At 45.1% G+C, this 23757-nt stretch overlaps 1 protein-coding gene across 1 annotated transcript in view; it reads right to left on the bottom strand.

Annotated features, from left to right (window-relative positions):
* The window catches only part of PIK3R5 (phosphoinositide-3-kinase regulatory subunit 5), a 58810-nt gene that overhangs the window by 25014 nt on the left and 10039 nt on the right, over positions 1-23757 (bottom strand). The window contains 5 exon segments of the mRNA XM_014523465.2: positions 470-644; positions 2011-2080; positions 6094-6232; positions 7175-7243; positions 16281-16381. Of these exon segments, the coding sequence (XP_014378951.1) occupies positions 470-644; positions 2011-2080; positions 6094-6232; positions 7175-7243; positions 16281-16381 (554 nt within the window).

Raw genomic sequence — 23757 nt, 5'->3', positions numbered from 1 at the left:
AGGGATGGAAAGAGTAGTAAAATAGTGAGAAAAACTGAAATATCCCTTCTTATTCTTGCAAACAAAAACTTACAAGATATTTCTTGAAGTATTTAATTCTATGATTTCTGTCTAAAGGAAAACAAAATTGCATGAGATTTTTTTCTATGTTCAAATGGTCAAAACCCATTTTTCAACAAAGAATTCCTTTAATTAAAACATAATTTAGGCAGTGCTATTCAAAGATGGCTTTTAAAGCAAATAGAATAAGTAGCAGTTTCTGAACTGAACAGCTTTGAGATCTCATTCCACCTTACAATTCATAAGACAATTTACATTCACTCAGCAAATTTCACTCCCCAGAAGAGCACTACTCCACTATGGAAATGCAGGTGCCTCTGGAGCAAGGCTGACCACTATTAGCCTGCAGAAGCCTCACCCCACAAAACAGGGACAGAACTGCTGGGCCTCAGTACAAGGCTCACTCTACCTTCAATACTTGACATAAGCTGCTTAAGTCGTACTGATTTCCAAAGTTGGCCTGATAGACGTGTTCAATTAATGTGACAACAGTGCTGTGCTGCTGCTGCTCAGTGCCACTCAGCTTCTCAGCAATGGACAGGAAATCGCTCTGAATTTAGGAGGGGGTCAGCAGCATTACTGCTCTCCACCTTCAGCAGCAGCACCGTTCTGAGGATAAAGGAGATGGTGGTAAGTGAATCTGATAGAAACTGAACTCTCGCTACCATGGAGATTAAACAGCACCTTCCAAAATGGGCCCCAGTTACAGCATTACACTAACAGTCATGTTACCTAGTACTTGTATTGCTCACAAGATATGGGCAGGGAGGAAAACTGGGCAGCTTTTTGCAACATTTGATAAGTTCCAGACTATTTAATAATAGACTGGCCTCTGGCTGCTTTACCACTCCATCCAGGAAGAGCACAGACCATCTGCAGATACTTCCTCAGCCTGACAAAGGATGTTTGTGCCTGAAAGCTTGCTAAGAAGAATTTTTCCAACTATTTGAGTTGGTCTAATAAAAGATACCAGATTTACCCAAAGAACCTTATCTGCCTATGCCCTTGGACCAACGTGGCTACAACCTATACCCCTGAGACTATTTAATAAGACACCCACTAGATGGCAATAGCCTTCCATATTATAAAAACAACATGCACTGGTGAAGGACAATCCTTACCGTCCCCCTTTACCACTCACATAAAGCAGTAATGGGCTTTCTTTTGTTCTGCACACTTCTGTATCGTCAGAGATGCCACGTACCAATTAATTCCACTCTCTTAACCAAGATATTTTCAGTTATTTTTGTATTTAGACACACCCTACCTGAAAAATGTGCAGAGCAGGGACAGGAGAGCTGCCACACCTGCCAGCAAAGGGCTGTGACTAATGGCTAACCAGGGTGAGGGCAGCTCTGCGTTATGATTTTCATATTTACAAATGAGGGCAATAGTACCAGGAGGAAGGGACTGAAGCTCAGATAACATCCCTCCAACCTCATTCACATTCAGAACCTCCTGCCACACTGTTTCCTTGTACAAAAAATGGGTTTTTACTGACCAGGTTTAAACCCTATCGAAACCTTCTTCTAGGGATGGACTCAGTTCTTCCCTGCATTCAATCCCCTCTTTTCCTTTCTAACAGGTACCTCAAAGCATCCATTCTCTCGCATGCGCAGAGATCAGCCAAGGCAATTCTCTGTACAGGAACTGATCAGCTAAGGGGATACAGCATTACAGCAAGCATGTATTGACACAGAGAATGGTTAGGGACCCAGAATAACCACTATGGAACCATTAATTTTTTAATTTTATTCTTCTGAACCTTCAGCTTGGTGTTGTTTTCCTATTCCTCCCCCTCTACAAAGCCACACACCTCTAGTCACTACAGCTGCTACTGCATGGAGAACAAAAGGTACTCTGGAGCGTGTCATGTATTTGGAGAGAGTCATGTACATTAATTCCCAAGGCCCTGCAAATCCCTGTTCCTTTTCCCTCAACTGCACTTACATGGTGGAGCTTTGGTAGTTCTTCACAAACAGCCCCTGCTCTGTTCGCACCAGCCTCTGGTATGAAATACCTGTGAAGAAAAAGAGGAGCATTTAAAAAACACAGCAACTCTTATCACATGCACAGCAGGATTCTCTTGGCCCCAGTTATGTATAGCTTTGCTTTATTACATGATGCCAAATTGGTCAAGTCAAAAGATTAGGCTAGGAGCCTGGCATCCATTTAAGATTCCTTGCCTGCATTAAGAATTCAGATCAAGGAGCTATCACATGTGCTAACATTGCTCCTTCAGGTCCTAGTGTAGACAAATCTTTAACAGATAACTTATGTACAGACTCACACGGCCCTCCAGACGGCAGACTATACGGTGAGGGGAAGAAGAGGCAGAGGTTTATGGTGAAACAAAAGATGTCACAGTAGAGGTGACATCTCCAGCATGCAATAGCTATGGAGAGGGAATTGAAGGGGTGGTAAGGACTAGAAAAGGATATGCAAAATATAGGCTAAGGACTGGAGTGATGGGGTGAGCACTTCTATAGTGGGAGGATCACACTCTGACAATCATGGGAGAGGTGGGAAGGAAGTGAGATGTGCTGGGGTGAGATTCTGAGGGACCCCTGCTATCAAAGGCAATCACATCACGGTTCATGCTCCTGTTTAAGGCCTAGCAACAGTGTCCCAGAGACAAATAGTGCCTTATGTCGTTTCATGGGCAACCTGTACAATTCTAGGCTGATGCTTTTGTACACAGTTTAATGCAAGCAACCTTGCTTTGCAGAACAAAATGCATTGATCCCAGATTTCAGATTATACCACAGTTTATGGAATTGTTGGCAAATATTGACAGCAGCTTTGACTTAGTTAAATATTTACCTCTTAGCTCAATAAGGCTTTGCCTTAACCTCATTATAAGTCAGGGAGTTTATAGAACAAGTCTATCAGGTCTTGGTTGGATTTCCAGCAGACAAGCATCGTATTCACAGAGCTGCCACTCATACCGGTGCCAAATGAAAGCAGAAGGGCCAAGGACTGGATGTGCCATGGATATGTTACAGGTTCTCACCCCATATGGGAGTCCCTTTGGCTTACATTTAGCACCCACTATCATGCATCAATGGCATGCTGTCTTTCTCTATGGTTGACAAGCTGCATTCTTCTTTGCTGGATGCAGAAAACCATCCATTTGCCTTGGGGACATGAGCCAAGTTATTCTTGTGCACCTGTATCATAGTGATGACAGCAAGATATAATTAAGCCTCCTAGAGATTAATTAAAGGCTCCTGGGCATTTATTACCCAGCATGCTTCAGGTCTGTTTAAAGTAGGCTTCCTGTATCTGACTGGTGAAATGGCACTCAGAAAGTCCAAGTTTGTAAACTGGTATAATAGCAATGATTGAACACACAGATGATTCTAGCTAACTCCAGGGAGTTAATGGACTCCAACCATCTACAGGACTACCAGGCTGTTTCATTCTTCAAGGGCTCCACTTGCATTACAGGCACATTACAGCTCCCTGTTGTATAGAAGATTAATTGAGTGGTTTCAGTGCTGGGCCACAGCTGAGCCAAGAGAGGACAGAGGTCAACCAGCCTAGTTCAGACATCAGGCTTTTATCAGGACTGAGACAAAACTGGAGCTTGTTCCCAACCCACCTCTCTCTACCCTGCTCAGCTCCAGTCACCTGCAGTACTGTGGCTGTTCAGTGCATCAGGCCCCAGGGCTCAGGTCTGAAGACCAATTGTATTGGAGCCTCCCAGATTGAATCTTACTTCACAGTTGCTCACTGTAAGCGTATCCGTGACTCTGGCTGGAAGGGGGAAAGGGGCTACAGTGAAGGATGGATGAGAGGCTCCACAAAGGAAAGAAACTAGGGTTGTCATCACAGCAAACCTGTCAGGTTGCAGCCTTGAAGCTGGGGCCTCAGTCTGACCAGGATGGCTGCTCATCCCAACATGCCCCCCTACCACTGACCACCCAGCTGTGCTAGGCTGGCCTGAAATGTCCATCAGGGCCTAGCCCTCCACCTACCCGCCCGTCACTAGAGTGGCCAGTTAGGGTCAGGGGTTGTGCCACTGCAAGTGGAGATCGCAATACAATCTCCTGATGGGAAAGTGTAACCCACAGCCAGTGCTAGCTGCTAACCAGCAAGCAGAGGTATTTCCAATGAATGCTGGCCCCTGCAATAAAACAGGTAAGTATCCTGGATAAGTGCCCAGCAATGAGTTACCTAATGAGTATCACTTCACTGCTCCTGTGTCCTACCACGCTTTCCTTTTGGTCTGCGTTGTTTCCCAGCTAATAGTTTTTTGCCTCATGCTTTTTTCTTATCTTCACTGTTCTCAACTCCTACTGAGTTCTCACTGCATGTTTTTATGGGAGCAGCACTCATCATGGGGATTCACAGGTTTCATGGTCAGTGCAACCCAGTCTGTCAGGTTTGGTTCTTACAAGGCCATTAAAGGCAGCGTGGAAGTGGTGCAGTCAGAGAGCTGCAGAGGGGACCCATGGAGATGAACCAGAAATGACTGTGGTGTACTGGAGAGCTACCCAAACTAGCTTTAACCCATAGCTTAGGTACCAGTAGCAGCACAGCCAGAGCAGCATGGAGCTCAGCGCATACTTATTTACCTTGCTGAGAACTGACAGCAGTGCAGGAAAATCCAAAGGTAACCAAGCTCTTTCTACATTTCTGGCTACTTGTATGAGAGCAGATACAATGTTTTTCATTCTTTGCTTCTCTTGAAAACATCTTCGATCCAATCCCATTTCTGGTATCTCTAAAATTTTACTCATATTTAAACCCTGGTTAAAATCACCACTTAACCCCTCAGCAAAGGCTAAAGGAATTTTTGTCAACACTGCCAGGTAATCTGCAGTTGCTGGCATTCACTGCCACCAGCATAAACTGAATCCCTGGCTAACATCTTGGTTAAGCAGGATGTAGCAATCCCTCCTCTGTTCTACCCGATTGCTTTAGGATCTCTGTGGCCTTCTCTAGGGCTCTGTCTCCCCTAGTAAATCAGCTAGGAGACTGATATCACAAGCCTTTAATGAAACAGCATCTCACCTGCCAACAGTTTTAAATGCTGTGCCACCTAACTCTGTTTACAGCTAATCTAATCCATGCCAATAATGCATCCGTTGTTAAATAGTACCCAGGGGTTAAATGGTGATTCATCAGGTGTTAAATTCTAAAACATATTCTAGTGCTGTACTTAAAATAATCATTCTCTGCATCCTTTCCTAACATTTAAGATTTTGTAATGGCCTCTTCTCTTAATTGGAATGCCTGTTTAATAAGAAATACTGAGCCACCAGCACATCTTAAAGCATGAGGAATACATGACTGTACCCAAAGTCCCATTACGAGGTAACAACAGCTTAGCCACCAAGAAGTGGCTATGACTTTTAATGAACTATATGAAAATATTTATACAGCAGCACACTCAAAGCCTAAATTTTCAATGAATGGATTCACTGTTATCACCTAATTATAGAACTGTGTTCCCAAAGCATAGTTAAGGGTGAGGTGGAACAGCAACAGGAAGCAACTAAAGCTGCTTTACCATGCAAAAGATACTGCCAGAACAAAGGGGCTACAGTGGAAATGTTCATGTCTTTAACCCTTAATGATCAGAGTGTCTGACTGAATTTATCACTCTCATGGACACTCCCATTTTAGTTTGATACAGTGCTAGATTCATACACAGGCCACTGGAAACCTAACCCTGTCAAATGTAGCTTGGAAGACAGCTGGCATCCAATCTATGTTGGGTCACCAGCCGAAGCAACTCCATGGTCTCAGCTACAGGTCCTCCTAGCTGACAGTGGTCCCCAACCAAACACCGATTTACAAATGCCATAGAACACAGAGCAAATGGTAACAAGTGGTCCCACAGTTTGTTGCATTACAGAAAGTGCTGGTATATTGGACCACAGGAGTGTGTACTTCTGGTCAGTAAAGAAGGACAATCAAAATACTTGACTCCATGTGTCATGTGTCCCAGTTAGCTATCTGCAAGCCCACAAAGGACTAAATGACTAATGACTCTGTAAAACAATGGATAATTTGGGTTCCTACCTGGGGCCTTGAGTTCATCACTGATGAAGGTCAGGAGCTCCCGGAAGATGTCGCAATATGGCACAGGCCAGGTAAGGAAGTTGTGGTAGATGCTAATGGCTTTGCAAAGAAGGTCTGAGTCTGAGGGAAAGTGAGGAGTCTACAAGGAAGACATAAATGGAAGAAGGTTTATATTTAGAAGTGGACTGTGAATGCAGTCCTGAAGCCTTACATACCCAAACCACTCAGACAGACCCAGATCTTCATGGGTTCCAACCCACACTCCAAGACTCAACAATGAAGCATCAGACTGAGCTGCTTGAAAGCAAAAGGAAAAGATGATGCCATGCAGACCATTAGTATGACCGTTGAGGTCCCTTCCAACCCTATGATTCTAACATGAAGGGAAAACAGGTGGCTCAGACCAGCAGCCCATCTTTTCCAGTATCCCTTCTGTGACAGTGGTCAAAACTGGACACTTCAGACCTTGGAAAACCTTACACAGCAAGGCTACTTTTCCTCAGCCTCCATCAGCTACTGCCTAATGCCCCGAAGCAGCAAAGTTTCGCTCTCTCATAAAAATGCATTCTAAGCAACCATGAAACCACAAATGCCTAATCCTTTTATGAATCTCTCTCACCTCTTGGCTGCTTTAAGATCTTTCAACAATGATTTCCTCAGGATGACTGCTTTGTATTGAAAAAAATCTTTTGTATATTTCCAAACATCATCTCAGTTTCATTAAAAGTTCCCTTTGACTTTGTATTCTGAGGAATGGGAGCGGATGATTTACCTTCTCTGTACATACATTATCTTATATACTTCCTTCATGTTCCTCCTCATCTCATCTCATCTTTAAAGTTAAATACATGTGTAAACTCTTCTCATCTCCAGTCATACAGCAGTTTCTCCAAGCCTCTGATACACGTTACCTGTTTTCAGATCCTCTCTGTCTTTAAACTGAGATTACCGGAACTAAGCCTTTGAGATGAGGATATTCAATGGATTTGTACAACAACATGATGTGCTGCTTTCAGACTGGGTAGTGCTCCAGCTCTCAGCACAGCCCTGGAAGCTAAAGATCAAACACTTTGGAACTTACACACAGGACAGCAGAGTAGAAGAGCAGAGCCAATGGAGTGAGGAGGTCATAGTCACAATCGTCTTGGACCTGCAGGAGATACATGAAAACAAAAGGGTAAGCTGTGTTACTTGTTTACTGGAATACCTAAATGCCACCAGTTCATTTTACATAATGAAACTAACAGGTAGTAAGTTTAAAACTAACAAAAGGAAGGTCTTTTCACATGGCATGTAATTACAGCGTGGAACTCTGCCACCAGATGTTGCAGAAGTTGGCAGTTTAGCCAGATTCAAAAAGAGACACTACAAATTCTTGGAGGTTAAGGGGTATCAGTAGCTACTGAACGTGGGAGTTAAAGATGCAGCCTCTGAATCAGAACTTCCTAGACCTTAAATGCTGGAGGCTGCAAATGAAAGAGGAACAGTGGAAAAAACCTTGGTTATACTCAGCTCACTCCCCGCCTGTTTCAGCATCCACTCTCTGCTGCTGTGTGACAGACACTGGACAAGAAGAACCTATGGCAGTGCTTATGTTGGGAGATGGAAGCTTGTAAGAAACCATACAATGGTCAGATTTATCTAAGAGTCTCACCCACTGCCCCATGCAATGGTATCAACATTTGTCTACACAGGGAAATATCTTGGCACAATAGCTTGTGGAAAATAACTGTTAAACACTAACTCCCCCGATGAACACTGATTCTGAACTGAAGATTACCTTTGTGTGAGACAGCTTAATCCATTCTGTAAATTTAGAGCCACAAATTTGGCAGGGTCTTTCTTATTTTCACTTTTCAGACAATGAACTGATTGGACTTCACTACTCTATGTAGCAGCCAAAGGGCATAGATTCAAGTCAAACTGTTTCCAGGCATTTTCCAGTGGAAGAGCAGGGGAAAGAAGAGGGAGAAACTAGGTTTCACGTGGGATGGTAAACAAACTCTCCACCCACAGGGAAACCAATTCAAAGGGAAAGGTACCAGAAGCAGCAGTGTAATTCAGGGGAAGGACTAGACAGGCTAAGTTGCCTAGAAGTTGTGGAATCTCTTTCATTGGAGGTTTTCAAGGAAAGGTTAGATAAGCATTGGTCAGGGATGATTTAGGAGTAGAAGTGCCTGGAATAGGTTGTGAAGTGCAACAGGTGGAACCCCGGGAGAATGCCCTGCACAAATCACTTAGAAGAGCTCTGCAGCCCAGAGCAGGCAGAAATTGGACAGGACCATGCTCAGCAGTAGGAGAATAAGCAGAACTCCACAACCAGCTTGGTTATGAAACAAGATGAAAATATCTTGGTTAAATTTATGGAGGGGATAGATTGATAGAAAGGGGAGTTCAGGTTCTCTAGTCATGTGTGGAGTTGTGATTGTAGTCCCATGTTGCAATGCAAAGTGGAGGGTGCCTGGTTATTCCATGCTTCTGGGCTTTGTTGGCTGCCACATGGGGCCAGGAAGGAACGTCCCCACTCCTGTTGCATCCATTCTATTTTTTTCCCCTTCCTTAGAAGCATTTGGTGTTGACCATAGCCAAGACTGAAGATTTGCACTGAGATATGTGACCCTTCTGTTGAGACCTAAAAAAAAAAAACCTCAGAGATTCCTGGCTAAAGGGTCTGTCTCCTCTTCTCAGGTTCATTTGTACAAGGAAGGAATTTTATGGTTGCATTGGAATGAACTGTAGGAGTTTTTGCCTTCCTTTGGAGTGGGAGATACTGTCCTCTTTCTTCAATGCCTTGAATATTTTAATAAATTACTTCCTGTCCCTACACTGGCAGGACACTAACGGTGCCCTTGTCCCCCTGCTTTACCTGGGACAAGTTAAAGGGTGTTTTTGATGTTTAGGGCATTATGCCTGGTAGTTGTGCATGAGGACTGTTTCCCAGGTTTTTAATAATAAGCTAGACAAAAACTCATGTGGAATGATTTAGATAGGGATGACTCTGCCTTGAGAGCAGGATGTTAGACTAGATGACCATCCAGCCCTACTTCTCTATGACTCTGTGACTTTGATTCTATAATGTGTGGAATACAAGGAATCCAACCAGGTAACAGAAGGAATGGCAGGTGACTTATGTAACTAGGCAGCAGTGAAAACTGTGATGATTTGCTAAAAACTCTGACTGTGACCATTTTGCAGGCTAGAATTTTCACTAAAGAAATTCACAAATGATTATAAAAACATTTGATAATAGAGTAATCTGTTCATGGACAACTGGAGAAAGAGGGAAACTACAAAACATATCAAATAAAAGGTTGTCATTATTATAGCTACATGACTGTCGGTTCCACCCATTCAAAAGTTAGGACTGAAACTGTGATTTAAAAATATTTCTTGAACACATTTTATCAGCTGTCTCAATTTTGAGCTGTTAGGGTGTTTGGGGATCATAGTTTGAAGGTTCACTCTTTATCCATGGGATAAAGATTTTTTTCCCCCCCCTAAAAACAAAAAGTTGAGATTCTTATCTAAATCAAGTGAGTCCATTAGGGCTGTGTGAAGCTTTGATCCCCGATTCAATTCAGCGGAGATTTGGCCCGGTTCGGTGGCAGAATCTCCGAATCCGAACTGAATCAGAGGACCCCTTAATCTCTCTGAATCAATTCGGAACCATCTGAATTGATTCAGACAGATTCGGTGATTTGGACATAGACACAGCTTTAACTGGTTTTTCTACATACCTCTGGGTAGCAGGGGCTTTGCACGGTGCAGTGCTGGGGCAGATGCAGCATCCCACAGAAGCACTCCCCAGCGCGCTTGGCAGTAGACCCAGAAGTGGACCAGAAGCACTTCCAGTCCACTTCTGGGTCTGCTGGGGAGCGTGCAGTGGGGTAGGGGGCTCTGCACCCCCCTGGCTCAGCTACTGGTGCCTCCTGGGTCTGGAGTGGCACCCGGGTTCCCCCTGCAGCCAATTGCTAGGCTGGAGAGGTGCCGGGGGGACCCCCCGTACGATCTCTGGCAGACCCAGAAGTGGACTGAAAATACTTCTGGTCCACTTCTGGGTTCGCTGCTGAGTGCACTGGGGAGTCCCCCCGTGCTGTGTGGGATGTTCCATGTGCCCTAGCACCGCACCGATTATGAGCTGCGCTGCTACCTCAAGGAATGTAGAAAAAAAACTTAAAGTTGTGCCTGTGTCCAAATCGCTGACTCACAGAATCAGCATCAAATCTTCACATTCGGCTGAATCGAATCAGGGACAGTGATCCAAATCAATGGATTGAATCACTGTCCCCAGTTTGGGTAGAATCTGAATCAAATACGGCTCGTTTTGCACAGCCCTAGAGTCCATGATTTGGGGCTTTAAGAAAAACATCAAACATTGTAAATTTTTTTATAAAATAGAGAGATTTGGCAATGTTTTTGCTGTGAATTAATTGCTCACCTGTACTCAGAGGTTAACACCATCACTTCCTGTGTCCCTAGATGTTCCTTGGAAGTCTTCCATCTATGTCCTGCCTTAACCCTACTTAATTTGTGATGCCATCAGCTCTCACATCACAGGGTGAAAGTGTTGCTGGTTAATAGATCAGCACCCCTGATGTCTCACTTCCCAGGCTTCATTTGATACATCAAATCTTAGCAACCTGCTGTTTATTACAGTTTATTGTTCATAGGTCCAAACCTATTTCTAGTTACACAGCAAGCTCAGAATAGTCAGAGCAAAGCTTCTGTTAAAATAACAGGAAGCCATCCATTTCTTTTGAATTGGACAAGCAAAAATGCTTAAACAAGAGGGGTCCTCAGGAAGCCCAGCCTCGTAAATCCTAGGCTACCAGGCAGACTGGAGCTCTGTCCCATGACACATGTATACCGGGGCTCCTAGAATCTAATAGCTAGGATCTCCCTTCCTGGCTTTCCCCTCACAATAGGCAGCACACAATGGATAATGAGACTGGAATACAGGCTGCTCCCTGGACAGGAGGCTGGTTGCTATTGTGCAACAGAGGTCATGCACATAACAGGACTTCAGGAAGTAGGAAATCTCCCTTGTATCTTGCAGTGCTATTCAAAGTGCAGATGTTCAGGCTCATTCTCCTTCTCAATGTAGCTCCACATCCCTTTTCTCTGCAGTTCCCACATAGCAGAAGGAACCAAGATCCAAGGAACTGCTCTATATAGGGATGGCCCAAGTCCAACCAACCTGCTGCCAGAATGAGGTGCTTGTGTCATGTGTTACTGGAACCCCAAAAATACCCAAACAACATTGCAAAACTCAAATTGCTTCAGACATGGAAGCTGACACCTTTCCAAGCTGGAGTTGGAGGTGTATCTCCTCCATCCCAGTCTGGAATGGGGGCAACAGACAGCAAATCAGATGCAATTTGGAGGACATTAAAACAGATTTAACTAGCTCAGGTGCTACAAGACAATGCAGCCAACTGAACAGAAATCCTGCATGCTTAACTTCAGCTTCTCTTTCATTGGTCATAGGAGTCCAGCATCTTAAAGGCTTCCCCAGGAGAAAGAAAGGAGATGATCCAGTTGTAAGCACTTTGAGGGAAGGAGGAAACAGTTTTCCCATGCACCAAAGCCCTATCCATGTGACTGTGCCCATGCTAGGTCTTGTTAAAGGAACATGACATTTTGAACTGCTCTGTACAATTCAGACAGAGCAACAGGCATATAACTCATGTTTATTAATTTGACTGACACAGCATATTCCTGTTTGAAAGTTATCTGTTAAAGAAATTACAATTTTCTTGAATTTGCTTTTGAAAATTATTTGCCAAGCAATACTCATCAGTAATTCTTAGATCAGATTTAATTTTGTCCTTGTCTGAAATACACAACACCTATAGACCGTTCATCAGTTTCGTAACACTTTATAACAAATACTTTATATTTGAAATTCAAGCCATTAGTGAATTTTGATAAACCAGACAGTACATGATATGATGATGTTTCATGACTGGATGTTCTTAATTATAAAAATCAGGTGTCAATATTCTCATTTAGGAATTCAGTATTTACATTTTGTAACTATTCTCCATTATTCACTTAAAAATTCACTTTTCTGAACCCTTCTGGCAGCAAATCTATTTGAAAAGAACATGCATAAACAATGAACACAAGAGGAGCACAAATTTATTAGCAGGGAACTATTTTTTAAATTGAACTTGCTATCACAGGGATCACTACTGTTGTTTGGCACTACTCATCACTATGGCTTAATCACAAGCCATGATACCAATATACTACAGAATCATGTTCCTAACAACAGATCTTTGCCCAAAGGTCTGCTAATAATTTTTCCTTCCCATCTGAGCAATAATCTGTAGGAACTAACGTCTTCTGAATGGAGGCTAGATGGTGTACCAAGCCTATTTTGGAAGGCATTTCCCTAGCAAATGCACTGTGAAATAACCAAGCACCAACACAGCAACTGGTTACACACGAATGCTGAAAAGTCCTCTCACACCCCTAAGCTTCAGATTCTTCTTGGTATTGTTAGTGGGCACAAAGGCTCCAGTCAGGATCACGGCTCTTATTGTGTTAGGTGTCAAGCACACTCAGGGATCCAAATATCTGAAAGGCTGCTATAAAGAGGAGGGAGAACACCTTTTCTTCCTCACTTCAGAGAATAGAAGGCAGAGGAGTGGCTTGAAGTTGCAGCAAAGTAGGCTTGGCTTGCCTATCAGAAAATACTTATTCACTGTTAGAACAGTGTGGCAGTGACATAGACTGCCTAAGGAAGCTTTGGCATCTCCTTCATTAAAGGTTTTCAAGAAGAGATTGGATAAGCTTTGGTTTGGGATGATCTAGGAGTAGCAATGCCTGGACAACAGTTAGAAGCCCTGGAGACCCCTCTACATTAGGGCCAGTCAATTATTTTGGCTGGAGCACTATTTAATAAGTTTTGGCGAGCTGTTGAGGGCTGCAAGGGTAGCCCCGCCCCTCCATAGGTGTCCCGTCCCCCCTGGTTGCCATCTTGGGACCAGAAGTCCCACCCTTAAGCCAGAAGTACTCCTTTTGGGACTGGAAGGGGGAGGGGTGTTACCATCTTGGAACAAAGAAACCCGCCTAAAGTGTATACTAACAATTGCACATCTACAATAACATTTTAACTTTATTTTTAAAAATATTTTTGTCCCGATTTCTGTGCGTTTTGTTGTGTATATAGAGGTGATTGCATAATAGCTCAAAATGAAGCCTTACTGTGTTGCAGTGGGTGTATGTGTGTGTGTGGGGGGGGCGGGTATGACATTTGTAGGGGGCTGTGTGGGTGTGTGTCTGTGTATGTCAGAGGTGGGGAAAATACAGCCCACAGAGAGCAACAACAGGGCCCGCCCAGCCCCTGCCTAGCAGGGACTTCTGGCCAGGGACCATGGAGCTGTTTGTGGCTGCACTGGCATGGGAAATTCAGGTAAGAAGTGTGGGGGGGAGGCAGGGACGGACCACAGGGATCACCCCAGTCCTTGGGGCTGGGCCAGCTCCTGCTGAGCCCCATGGTCTGGCCATGCAGCCAGGAGCTGGCAGGCAGGCGGGAAAGTGGCGGCAGGGAGGAGTGGAAGCAAGCGGCATGCAAGAGCATGGGGCCTGTGCTGGTGTCAGTGCCAGTGGGGCCCGGAGTGAGGCCGTAGGAGCATGGGGCATGGGCTGGCAGGGGTCTGTGGAGCCAGGCTGGGCTGCACCAGTAGGTAGAGGGGGGATCTGACCTGGCTCCGTAGAGCCCCTGCTGGCCAGGACCCTGCGCTCCTGCCGCCCTGCTCTGGGCCCCACTGGTGTGGGCTCTGCATTCCCATCTGTCTGCCACTGGCTCTTGCATACCTGCTCACTCCAGGTGCCCCTGCCCCAGCCCCATGGTACAGGCAGGGGCCAGTGTGCTACCCCAACCCTGCATGCCCTGTGCTCGCCCATCTGGACTGAGCAGCAGTGGCAGGAAGTGAACTGGTGCTCAGCGTGGGCGAAAAGTGCCTCCCCCCCCCCATGGCCGGTGCTTCCTGCTTCACCGTCGCCTCTGCTGCCCAGTGCAGCAACAGTGGCCATGTGGAGCAGCCACAGGGCAGCAAAGAGATGGTGGTGAAGCAGCTGCACCACCGCCTAGCACAGCGCGGGCTCCAGGCCAGCAGCCACAGCAAACACTGCCTGGTGGCCATGAGCAGGGGGCTACTTTCCTCCGCGCTGAGCAGCAGTTTGCCAGAACTTGACAGCTTGCCAAAACTCAGTGAGCAGCCCTCCACCCAAAATAATTGCCTGCCCCTGGTGCATGTAGATGTGGGGTGCAGGGGAAGGCATCACACAGTCCCCAGTTACAATGTAGGGCTCATGGGACTCTGGCTCTGTGCCTCCATGTGGGGCTCCCAGCTGGAGTGCCAGGAACCCCATGCTGAGGCACAAGCCGGCCCTGTCTGATGGTGCAGGAATCCTCACAGCTGCATGGGTTCCATCTGCAACACCAGGACCCACACAGAGTTGGCCAAGTCCAGCCCTGCAGCACACAGTTCCCCTGCTACAATGCTGGGACCCACACAAAGCCAGCCTGGCCCACCCCGTCCTGGCCTGATGGTGTGAGAACCAAGAAAACTGTGCGCCACTGGGCTGGACCAGCTCTGTGCTGCACCGGGTGTGTGGTGTGTGCCAGGCCAGCTCTGTGCTGCACCGGGTCCCAGCATTACAGGCAGAACCTGTGCGACATGGCACAGAGCTGGCTGGCCCAGCTAGGCACCTCCTGGCAATGCACAGTTCCCAGCTGCGTGGCCAGGACTGCAGAACACAGCAGAAGCCAGCCCAGCCCCTGCAGTTCCCAGCTGGCTCTTGCTGCTGCTGGCCCTGGCCCTGGGGCCCTGTGCTCCCGCCTGCCCACTCTCTGTCACTTTCCCTTCCTCTCTGCTTGCCATTGCTGTCCTTCCCCTGCCGATTTCCTTCCTTCCCTGCTCGCCGCCACTGCTCCCTGCCCCCAGTCCACCCACCGCTCTGCAGCGTGCCACTACTGACTGCATGGCCAGGACAGCAGGATGCAGCAGGAGTCAGCCGGGAACCACAGGGGCTTGGCTGGGCTAGGTTGGCTCCTGCTGCGGTGACAATCCTCCCTCCCCACTTTCTTATCTGAGTTTCCACTCCCAGGCAGGGGAGGGCAGGGGCCAGCCCCATGGTTGCTAGGCCAGAAGCCTCTAGGCAGAAGCTTCTGGTTGGGGGCTGGGGGTGGGGAAGGGCCAGGCAGGCCTTGCTCCTGCCACCACTGGGTCCTACTACCAGCTCCTCCTGGTTCCTGCTGCCGCTGGCATCTTGTCATCTTTGACAGGTAGCCACAGGAGGATAAATATTAAGTTTCTAAATTTTATAGGGGCCCCACAGGCCAGATATAATGGCCTGGCAAGCCAGATGCAGCCCACAGGCCATATTTTGTCCACCCCTGCTCTACATGAATCACTCAAAAAAACATGCGAAGAGCTCTGCAGCCCAGAGCAGGCGGACATTGGAAGACTGTGCTCAACAGCAGAAGAATGAAGCAGAACTCCACATCTGGATGGGTTATGAAGGAAAATTAAAACAGCTGAGATAAGTTTATGGAGGGGATAGGATGGTAGAAAGGGGGAGTTCAGGCTTTCCAGTGACAATATATGATATGTGGAGCTGTGTTTGTGGTCCCTGGGTTACAGTTCAGAGCAGAACATGTCTGAGTGATTATTGTATGCTTCTGGTCATGTCTGACTGCCATATGAGGCCTGTCGAAATCAAACTGGATCCTTTGCAATTGGTATCAAAGGGTTTTAGACCAGGTTACAAAGTAATGTTAGCTTGATAACTGTCTTATTGATCATCACACCAGGAATTGAACTGTGTACCTGAAAGTATGAGCTATTATAGTTCGACCTAAAAGGCCAAGGCCCCATGAATGGGGCTGTAGCAGATCTCTATTCCTGTGGATTGGGCATCCCATAATAGATATTATGGCAGTGACTTATACTAGCATTAAAAACAACCATAGTCCAAAACCTTTCACACATACACCACAACTCTTAAATAAAACTCAGAAAGTGGGATTCCATAGCAGGACATAAAATGCAAACTTTGTAGCAGGACATAAAATGGTATGCATGCCAGACTACATGTGAAGAGGAAAAATGCCTCTCCTCCACAGCCTCCAGGCTCCTCCCTACTGGAGAAGCCTTTGCTCTTACTAACTTTACCTCTTTGGTTTTCTGCAGGATTTTCTCCAGGAGAATGAGGTAGTTTCCTGCATCTCGGCTGACCAACTCCTGCAGGCTCCAGCAGTTGAGGCACAGGCCAGCTATGAAAGGAGGAAAAAACCCAACACAATTCAAATTTACCATATACGCAACTCAAGAGGTAGCAGTGGGAGTACAGAGGTGGTATGGATAAATTATTTGATAAGGGGCTATCACTTACTTCAGTGTAGAGTTGGAAACCCTAAATCCCCATTCTGTTCAATAAGGTTCTTATCTCACCCTAATCACGGTAGATAGAGTGCTCTCCAGTTTTTGTGAGTCACGTATGATAATGTACATGTGGTTGGTTTTCTCTTTTATCATCTGCCCAAGGAGAAGTGCGTGTATGTGGTGGAAAATTTACTTTAGGGGAGTTTTATTCTGGGTTTAAGTGCCCACACTGTTCTGCATTCATGTTAGAGGAAGGACGTCAGAAAGGTTAATGTGACACTGATGATCCTCACTTCCTGAACAGTTTGCTCTGCGGGGCTATACAATTGATATATGACAGGTCCACTGCAGGGCTGGAGAGGTCCGTCTCCAGCCAAGAGTGTTCCACTGTGCCACATGAGCAAAACTTATTTCAGAACTTTAGACTCCTTTACTCTGACTACCTGGCCACCTTGACTCAACGGTGGTAGCTCAACTGTGGCATGGGAGTTATGCAATTAATAAGTGACTGACAATAATGGGAGTTATTGAATACTGTTGGGTTCTAAGTCTCTCGTTAGTTATCATAAGAACACTGCACAACTCATCAACCAGCAGATGGTATATCAAAGAAGTCAGAGGCATAAGAAAAATCTAGAGCAAGTTATCCCAGGACAGAGTTCCCAGACAGACAATACTTCCAATAAAACAAGACTGAAAATTACTTTTAGACAAGACACTCAAAATGTCTCAGGGCTCAAACAGCCATGCTCACTGAGGCTCGGACAAAATTTATTTCTAGTAAAGGATTTCTAAATTAAAAGCAAGACCAACGATATGAGAAAAAGAAGAGTCATACAAGATGGCCAAAAGCTTTTTCTGTCCAAACCAACTGAAACTTCATCTCCATCTCCAGACATGTACTTTCTTGTTGTTGAATCCTGGCAATAGCAATGCTGCAGGCATATCCTGGTTCCTCAGCTTTTTCTGATCAGATCACCTCTATCCTTAACTGTTCCCAGGTGGCTGTCTAGGAAAAGCTAAGTGCTGCTCTATTTTACTCAGGGCTGCGTGCTTCTAGAAGATGTGCCTTTGTCAGATAGTCATAGTCATTTGGTTGAAGACAGTTCCCAAAGAAAGCAACTGGTAGAATAAAATCTCCATCTGAGAACTATTGCAGAACACCTGTCTTGTAACTGGCAATTGTATAGCCCCACAGAGCAAAGCTGCTTGGAGAATTTAAATTCTACTCAAGACTGCATTAACCCCTTCATTGTCAGCTTGCCCCTTCCTGCTTTTAGGCACTATCTAGTATATTTGGAAAGTATTAATATCTGGAATATTAGGAAGCACAGCTGGTAGTTAATAACTCATTCCATTGAGAAACACTTGTGTGATTTAAAATACAGTTTTGTTTGGAAAAATTGTTCTAAAAGGGAGACTATGGGCTCCTTATCTACTGGAGCTATGTGACTGTGGATCAGATGTGTTTGGGTGACAAATAAAATGATTTTTTTTTCCCTTAACTGTTGGCCTTGCAAACTCGCTAGAGAATCTGAGAACACAAGCTGGACTCTTGTGTTATGCAACATTGCTGACTGCCACAGACATAGCCACAATGTTATGTTGAGCTGAGCACTTCTCTACTCCTAAAAGGAAGGGGTTGCTATGAGGCTTAATTCACAATTGTGTAAATATGCAAACAAGACAGGATTCTAGTTCCCCAATTCCCTCCCTCGTTGCTGCAGTGTCACTAAAATGTAAACTGCAGTAAAACTGTAGTAAAACCTGATAGCCATGCCAGTGCCCATGCCAACACGCATCATTCTGAGCAGGGAAATAGAGCAGACCTGCAGAGTAGTTGACACAGTCATTTCTCTAAGCCCTCTGAAGACCATTGCCTGTAAGATCTTGTAAAATATGCCATTTAAGGTACACTTAGTTCCCATTCATTTTTAAATTTCCTTTAAATTGGTATATGGCTAAGCCAGAAACTTCGATCTGCATGGGAGGGGTCTGAGCAAGCAGTCTAGCAGAAATCATAGAATCATAGAAAATTAGGTTTGGAAGAGACCTCAGGAGGTCATCTAGTCCAAACCCCGGCTCAAAGCAGGACCAGCCCATTTAGATCATCACACCCAAGGATCTGTCTACCCAGGTCTTAAAACTTCCAGGGATGGAGATTCCACAACCTCTCTGGGTAACCTGTTCCAGTGTTTTATTACCTTCCTCGTGAGAAAGTTTTTCTTAACAGCTAATCTAAACTTCCCTTGCTGCAGCTTGAGACCACTGCTCCTTGTTCTGTCATCTGCCACCACTGAGAACAGTCCAGCTCCATCCTCTTTGGATTGGAACCACCTTCAGGTAGTTGAAGGCTGTTATTAAATCCCCCCTCAGTCTTTTCTTCTCCAGACTAAATAAGCACAGTTCCCTCAGCCTCTCCTCATAAGTCATGTGCCCCAGCCCTCAAACCATTTCTGTTGCCCCCTGCTGGACTCTTCCCAATTCATCCCCATCCTTTCTGTAGTTGGGGCTCAAACTGAACACAGTACTCCAGATGCGGCCTCACCAGTGCTGAATTGAAGGGAAGAGTTACTCAATCTGTTGGCAACACTCCTACTAGTGCAGCCCAATATGCTGTTAGCCTTCTGCAATAATGGCACACTGTTGGCTCATATTCAGCTTCTTGTCCATTGTAACCCCCAGGTCGCTTTCTGCAGAGCTGCTGCTTAGCTAGTCGATCCCCAGTCTGAACCAATGCATAGGATTGTTCTTTCCTAAGTGCAGGACTTCGCACTTGTCTGTATTGAACTTCATGAGATTTATTTTGGCCCAGTCCTCCAATTTGTCTTAAGTCTCTCTGAATCCTAGCTCCACCCTCCAGCATTTCTACTTCCCAGCTTGGTGTTATGAACAAACTTGCTTAGAGTACGCTGCATCCCATCTTCCAGATTATTGATGAATATATTGAACAAAACCAGCTACAGGACTGACACCTGGAGGACTCCACTTGATACCAGCTGCCAATTAGACATTGAGCCATTGATTACTACCCTTTGAGCCTGACGATCCAGCCAGTTTTCTATCCTGTATTTCCTTAGCTTGCTTGCAAGACATTCATCCAACCTGTACTTCATAGATTCACAGATTCATAGATCATAAGGGGCTGGAAGGGTCCTTGCAAGATCATTGGGTCCAGCCCCCCTGCACTAGGCAGGACAGACAACTGGGCTCAGGTGACCCCAGCAATGTGACTGTCCAGTATCCTCTTGAAGATTTGCAGGGTAGGTGACTGCACCACCTCTGGAGGGAGTTTACTCCAGTCTGGACACCCTGACTGTGAAGAAGCTTTTCCTATTGCTAAGCCTGAAATGGTCTTCCAGGGGTTTGCGGCCATTACTCTTGGTTTTCCCCAAGGGTGCCCTGGTGAACAGCTGTTCACTGAGCCCTTGATGTACTCCCCTGATGTAGCAGTAAGCTGCTACCAAGTCCCCTCTCAGCCTTCTCTTTTTTAGTTTGCTTACTTCCTTAGTTTGCTTGCAAGAGCTGGTGTCAAAGGATGCACTCTTTCAGTTCTCCTGCTTAGCATTATTATTGACTTTATTACTTTAAAAAATGGGTATAATGCAGGCATTGAATGGGGCTGTTTAATAACAGTATACTACAAAAGCTTGCAATACCACAAATATGAGTTAGTATTGCCACATACATGTCTTGTCTGATCTTGAGGCTCTTTTTCTTTCAGAAAAAGGAAGGATAGGAGTTGGCTTCTTCGGAGCTCCTATTCCAGGTTGCTAGACATTGCTCCCTTCCTCACACCAGATTACACACCAAGCAGATCCTCACTAACTTGGGGCTGGCCGGGGACAAGGGATTTCATGGATGTCAGCAGTTCCTCTTGCAAATTTCTATCTCCTGTGTATGGCAGTGGGGTCAGAGCCAAAAGAGCAACTGAGTCAGAGCCAATAGTGAGGGGTGGATCCAAGGGGTGCAGTCCACCCTCCTTTGCCACTGAGGGGTCTGGTGTTGGCTGCTGGATGCATGCACAGCGAGTTCTCTGCTGCTGCCACATGTGCATTTTCAATGTCCTGTATCCATTCCTGTCAGCTGTCAGTGTTGAACTAACACTAACTGTCAGTGTTGAACTAACAATGACCAGCCCATAAAGCAACTCTTACCAGCAGTAAGTCGTGAGAAGACCAAACTAATCAGAAAATGGTCAAGGTAAGCTTGCAAACAGCTTTAATTAGTTTCCCTTGTGCAACTGCTTTGAGCCCTGAGGGCATATGCTATTATTTCTGCAGTCCATTTTCCTTATTCAGAGCCACGTGAATGATTCAGAAACTTTCCAACAGAACATTTTTCCATTAGAAATGTTCCATAGAACAGTTTTCTGTCAACAAGCAGCTGGTTTCCAATGAAAGTGCATTCCTTCAGAACATTTCCAACCAACTTAACACCTTTGGCTTTGGTTTGAGGCAAAAGAGCAATTGTAATGTAGGCAACTTCCTTCTCCAGATCTATGAAAGAGGATTTACAAATAAATATTGAACAACCTCATTCAATAAGCACAGATTCAAACAAGAAGTCTGCTATTATAATAGCATATAATTTTCTAGCTAACTCCATGATCATGAAAGAGACAAACTATGGTTAAGTTTAACATTACCTGAATCCTGAGTGATTAATTTATAACCATAATCTTCTTTATGTGGTATTATTAATTTGAGATCTTTCTACTATGGAAACATGACCAATAATTAATAGTTAATTCAACTGTGTTTTAGTTTTCCATTCACCAGTAGCTTTGAATTGCCCTCCTTCCATAGTAAGCCAATGAAACTTCATATGGGTGTACATGCAAGGCTACTTTCTGAGCATCATTACTCTCTTTGCTGGGCACTTGCATGTTGGTCTAAAAATCTACCACTTCTGAGAGATTTTGCTGGTCCAAAGTCACCTTAAAATGCAGTCTCTTTCTGAAAAAGCCCCAGGATCCCAGAGATATTTAAGTAAGTATCTGTCCGAGCAGACAGCCAAAGGTGCAGAGAACTACAGTACAATGATCTCAACAAAGACAAGAGGAAGGATGGGTCCAGACGAAGTGCTGGCAGTGATTTGGATTATCCTGACCACAAAACACCAGCTGGGGATTTAAGCAGAGGGATTCATGCTAGCTTGCCCGTCACTAAGGCAAATCATGCTGTTTGGCTGTCTTGTCTGGGAGAAGGAGAAAGTCCAAGGCAATGAAGAAAGATTAGCAAAAGCAAGGGGCCTAAAATACATCTCAGTGAATTGTCAGATGAGGGGAACTCATTTCCTGTACAAGCACAACCACAAATACAAATAGCCTAACAATATACATGCTGTTTCCTTCCTCTGAACACTAGTAAGAGAGAGAAGGAAATCAGAGAAGGGTAGAGGAACTATGCTGAACTGAATGGGATAGGGTGTGGGAGCTGAATTCCTTCCAAGGGGAAGGACCAGGACAAGCCTTTAGAAAATGGACAACTGGGAGAACGGCAGGAAGCACGGATGAAGGGTGGGTTTAAATAAGGGAAATATCATCAACGCAGCAGTGGCTTGAGTTCACTTGATATACTCTACTGGTGTCTGTGATAATTTGGCAAAGCAAGATGATATATCATTAGACTTGGTAGAACCTCCAAGTAACAAAGGGTTAAATCACAGGAGTGGATAATCACTGTTTCTCCAACTACAAGAGAGAGTCAGATGGCTCAGATGGGGAACAGGCCTGCCACAGAGCTGAGCTCCTCTGGGGCTCAACTGCTGCAGGAGCAGAGCTGAAGCACCTGATCCTGGGGAACATGGGCAGAATTCAGCCCTGGATCTCTGTTAAAATATGCCAAAACAAAACATTCAGACTTTAAATCCCTAGAAGTGGCCCAATCAAACAGGATAGCAGATGTGATGGTCATATGGAATCAGGCAGCCTTGGTCTCCTCTCTGTTTTCCTGCAATGTTATTTCTATAAAGGGAGCCTACTGCACATATCTAGGTTTGAACCATGGTTTCTAGGGCCTGGAGAGTGACAAAGGAGACTACTGGATCTGCATCCCTCTTCACCACTCCACTCCTGAGATTCAGTCTGATCTGAACATTACGCTTATAATGTAGATTGCTCAGGAGATTGAGACTGCTTATTAAGTAGATGTGGGCCACTCTGCTACAGACTTCCTCCTTTTCTTGCAATTGTCCTTGTGTCCTCAGTCTACCAAGAAGGGCGAGAAGGACACATCTGGGCAAAGGGGTAACAAGAGAGTATTTTTATGTAACATAAAGCAAAGTAACTTGCTGTCATGTAACTGATACATGAGCTGTAAAGCCTGAAAAGCACATGTACCCAACATATCCCCAGCAATGTCAACAGCAACCTATTTCTGTGACATTTCAAGCCTTTGCAGTAAAACCACAAGCACTCAGCATCTGAGATACAACTGCAACATCTCCAGTTACTTAACTTGGGGACCCGCACTGCTCTCACTCACTGTTCACAGTAAAACATCTACCAAGGAGCTGTCTTCAGGCTTTGAACTTGTGGCTTTTCACTAAAAGTATAGGGTTGTATCGCTTGAACTAAGGGACTAAGGCCATTAGCCAGCTGCTGTAGTAGACTCGTGTAGTAGCCCAAGCAGCAGAGGAGGGAGACCATATTAAAAAAAATGAGGCTTATACAGGTTTTGACTGGCTTCACAGTCTGGTCCCAAAAGCCAATTCCAAGACAAGGAGAAAATGACAAAATACAATCATCTTCTCTCTGAGGCTCTGGATATTTTTAATGACCTTAGCAAAACATCTTTTGTTGCTTTCTCTAAGGGCACAGGGCAATCGTGGTTTGATGATGGCTTCACATTAATTGTTCAGCATCTCTTTCTCAAACTATCTGTCTACACACCTCAAGAAATCACAAAAAAGCATTGATGTTTTCAACTGATGGCCATTTACACGCCACAGCATGAACTGTAGCTACTTTTGGTTTGAGACCCTCTTACAACATATGGAAAGAAGCAGTTCTGAGAATGAGAGAAGCAGTTTTTCCATCCAATCTTTATTCACTAAGAATGGCTTAAAGGACCATGCTCAAACCTTCAACTGGGTCACCTTGGGTGGGAGGCCAAACCCAAACAGCATCTGAAAAGGCATTTTTCCCCCAAAGCCACAAATGCATCACAACAGAAGTTCACCATTGCTTGTATAGCAGCAAATATTATAATTACACCTTAAACCACAATTATTGGACTCTACTGGTTTGCACTTTGTAGGAAGT

Source organism: Alligator sinensis, unplaced genomic scaffold, assembly GCF_000455745.1.
Source record: "Alligator sinensis unplaced genomic scaffold, ASM45574v1 scaffold17_1, whole genome shotgun sequence".
In the NCBI taxonomy this organism is placed as follows: domain Eukaryota; kingdom Metazoa; phylum Chordata; order Crocodylia; family Alligatoridae; genus Alligator; species Alligator sinensis.
Note: the sequence above shows the minus strand (reverse complement) of the source record. Positions and strands in the feature narration are given on the sequence as shown.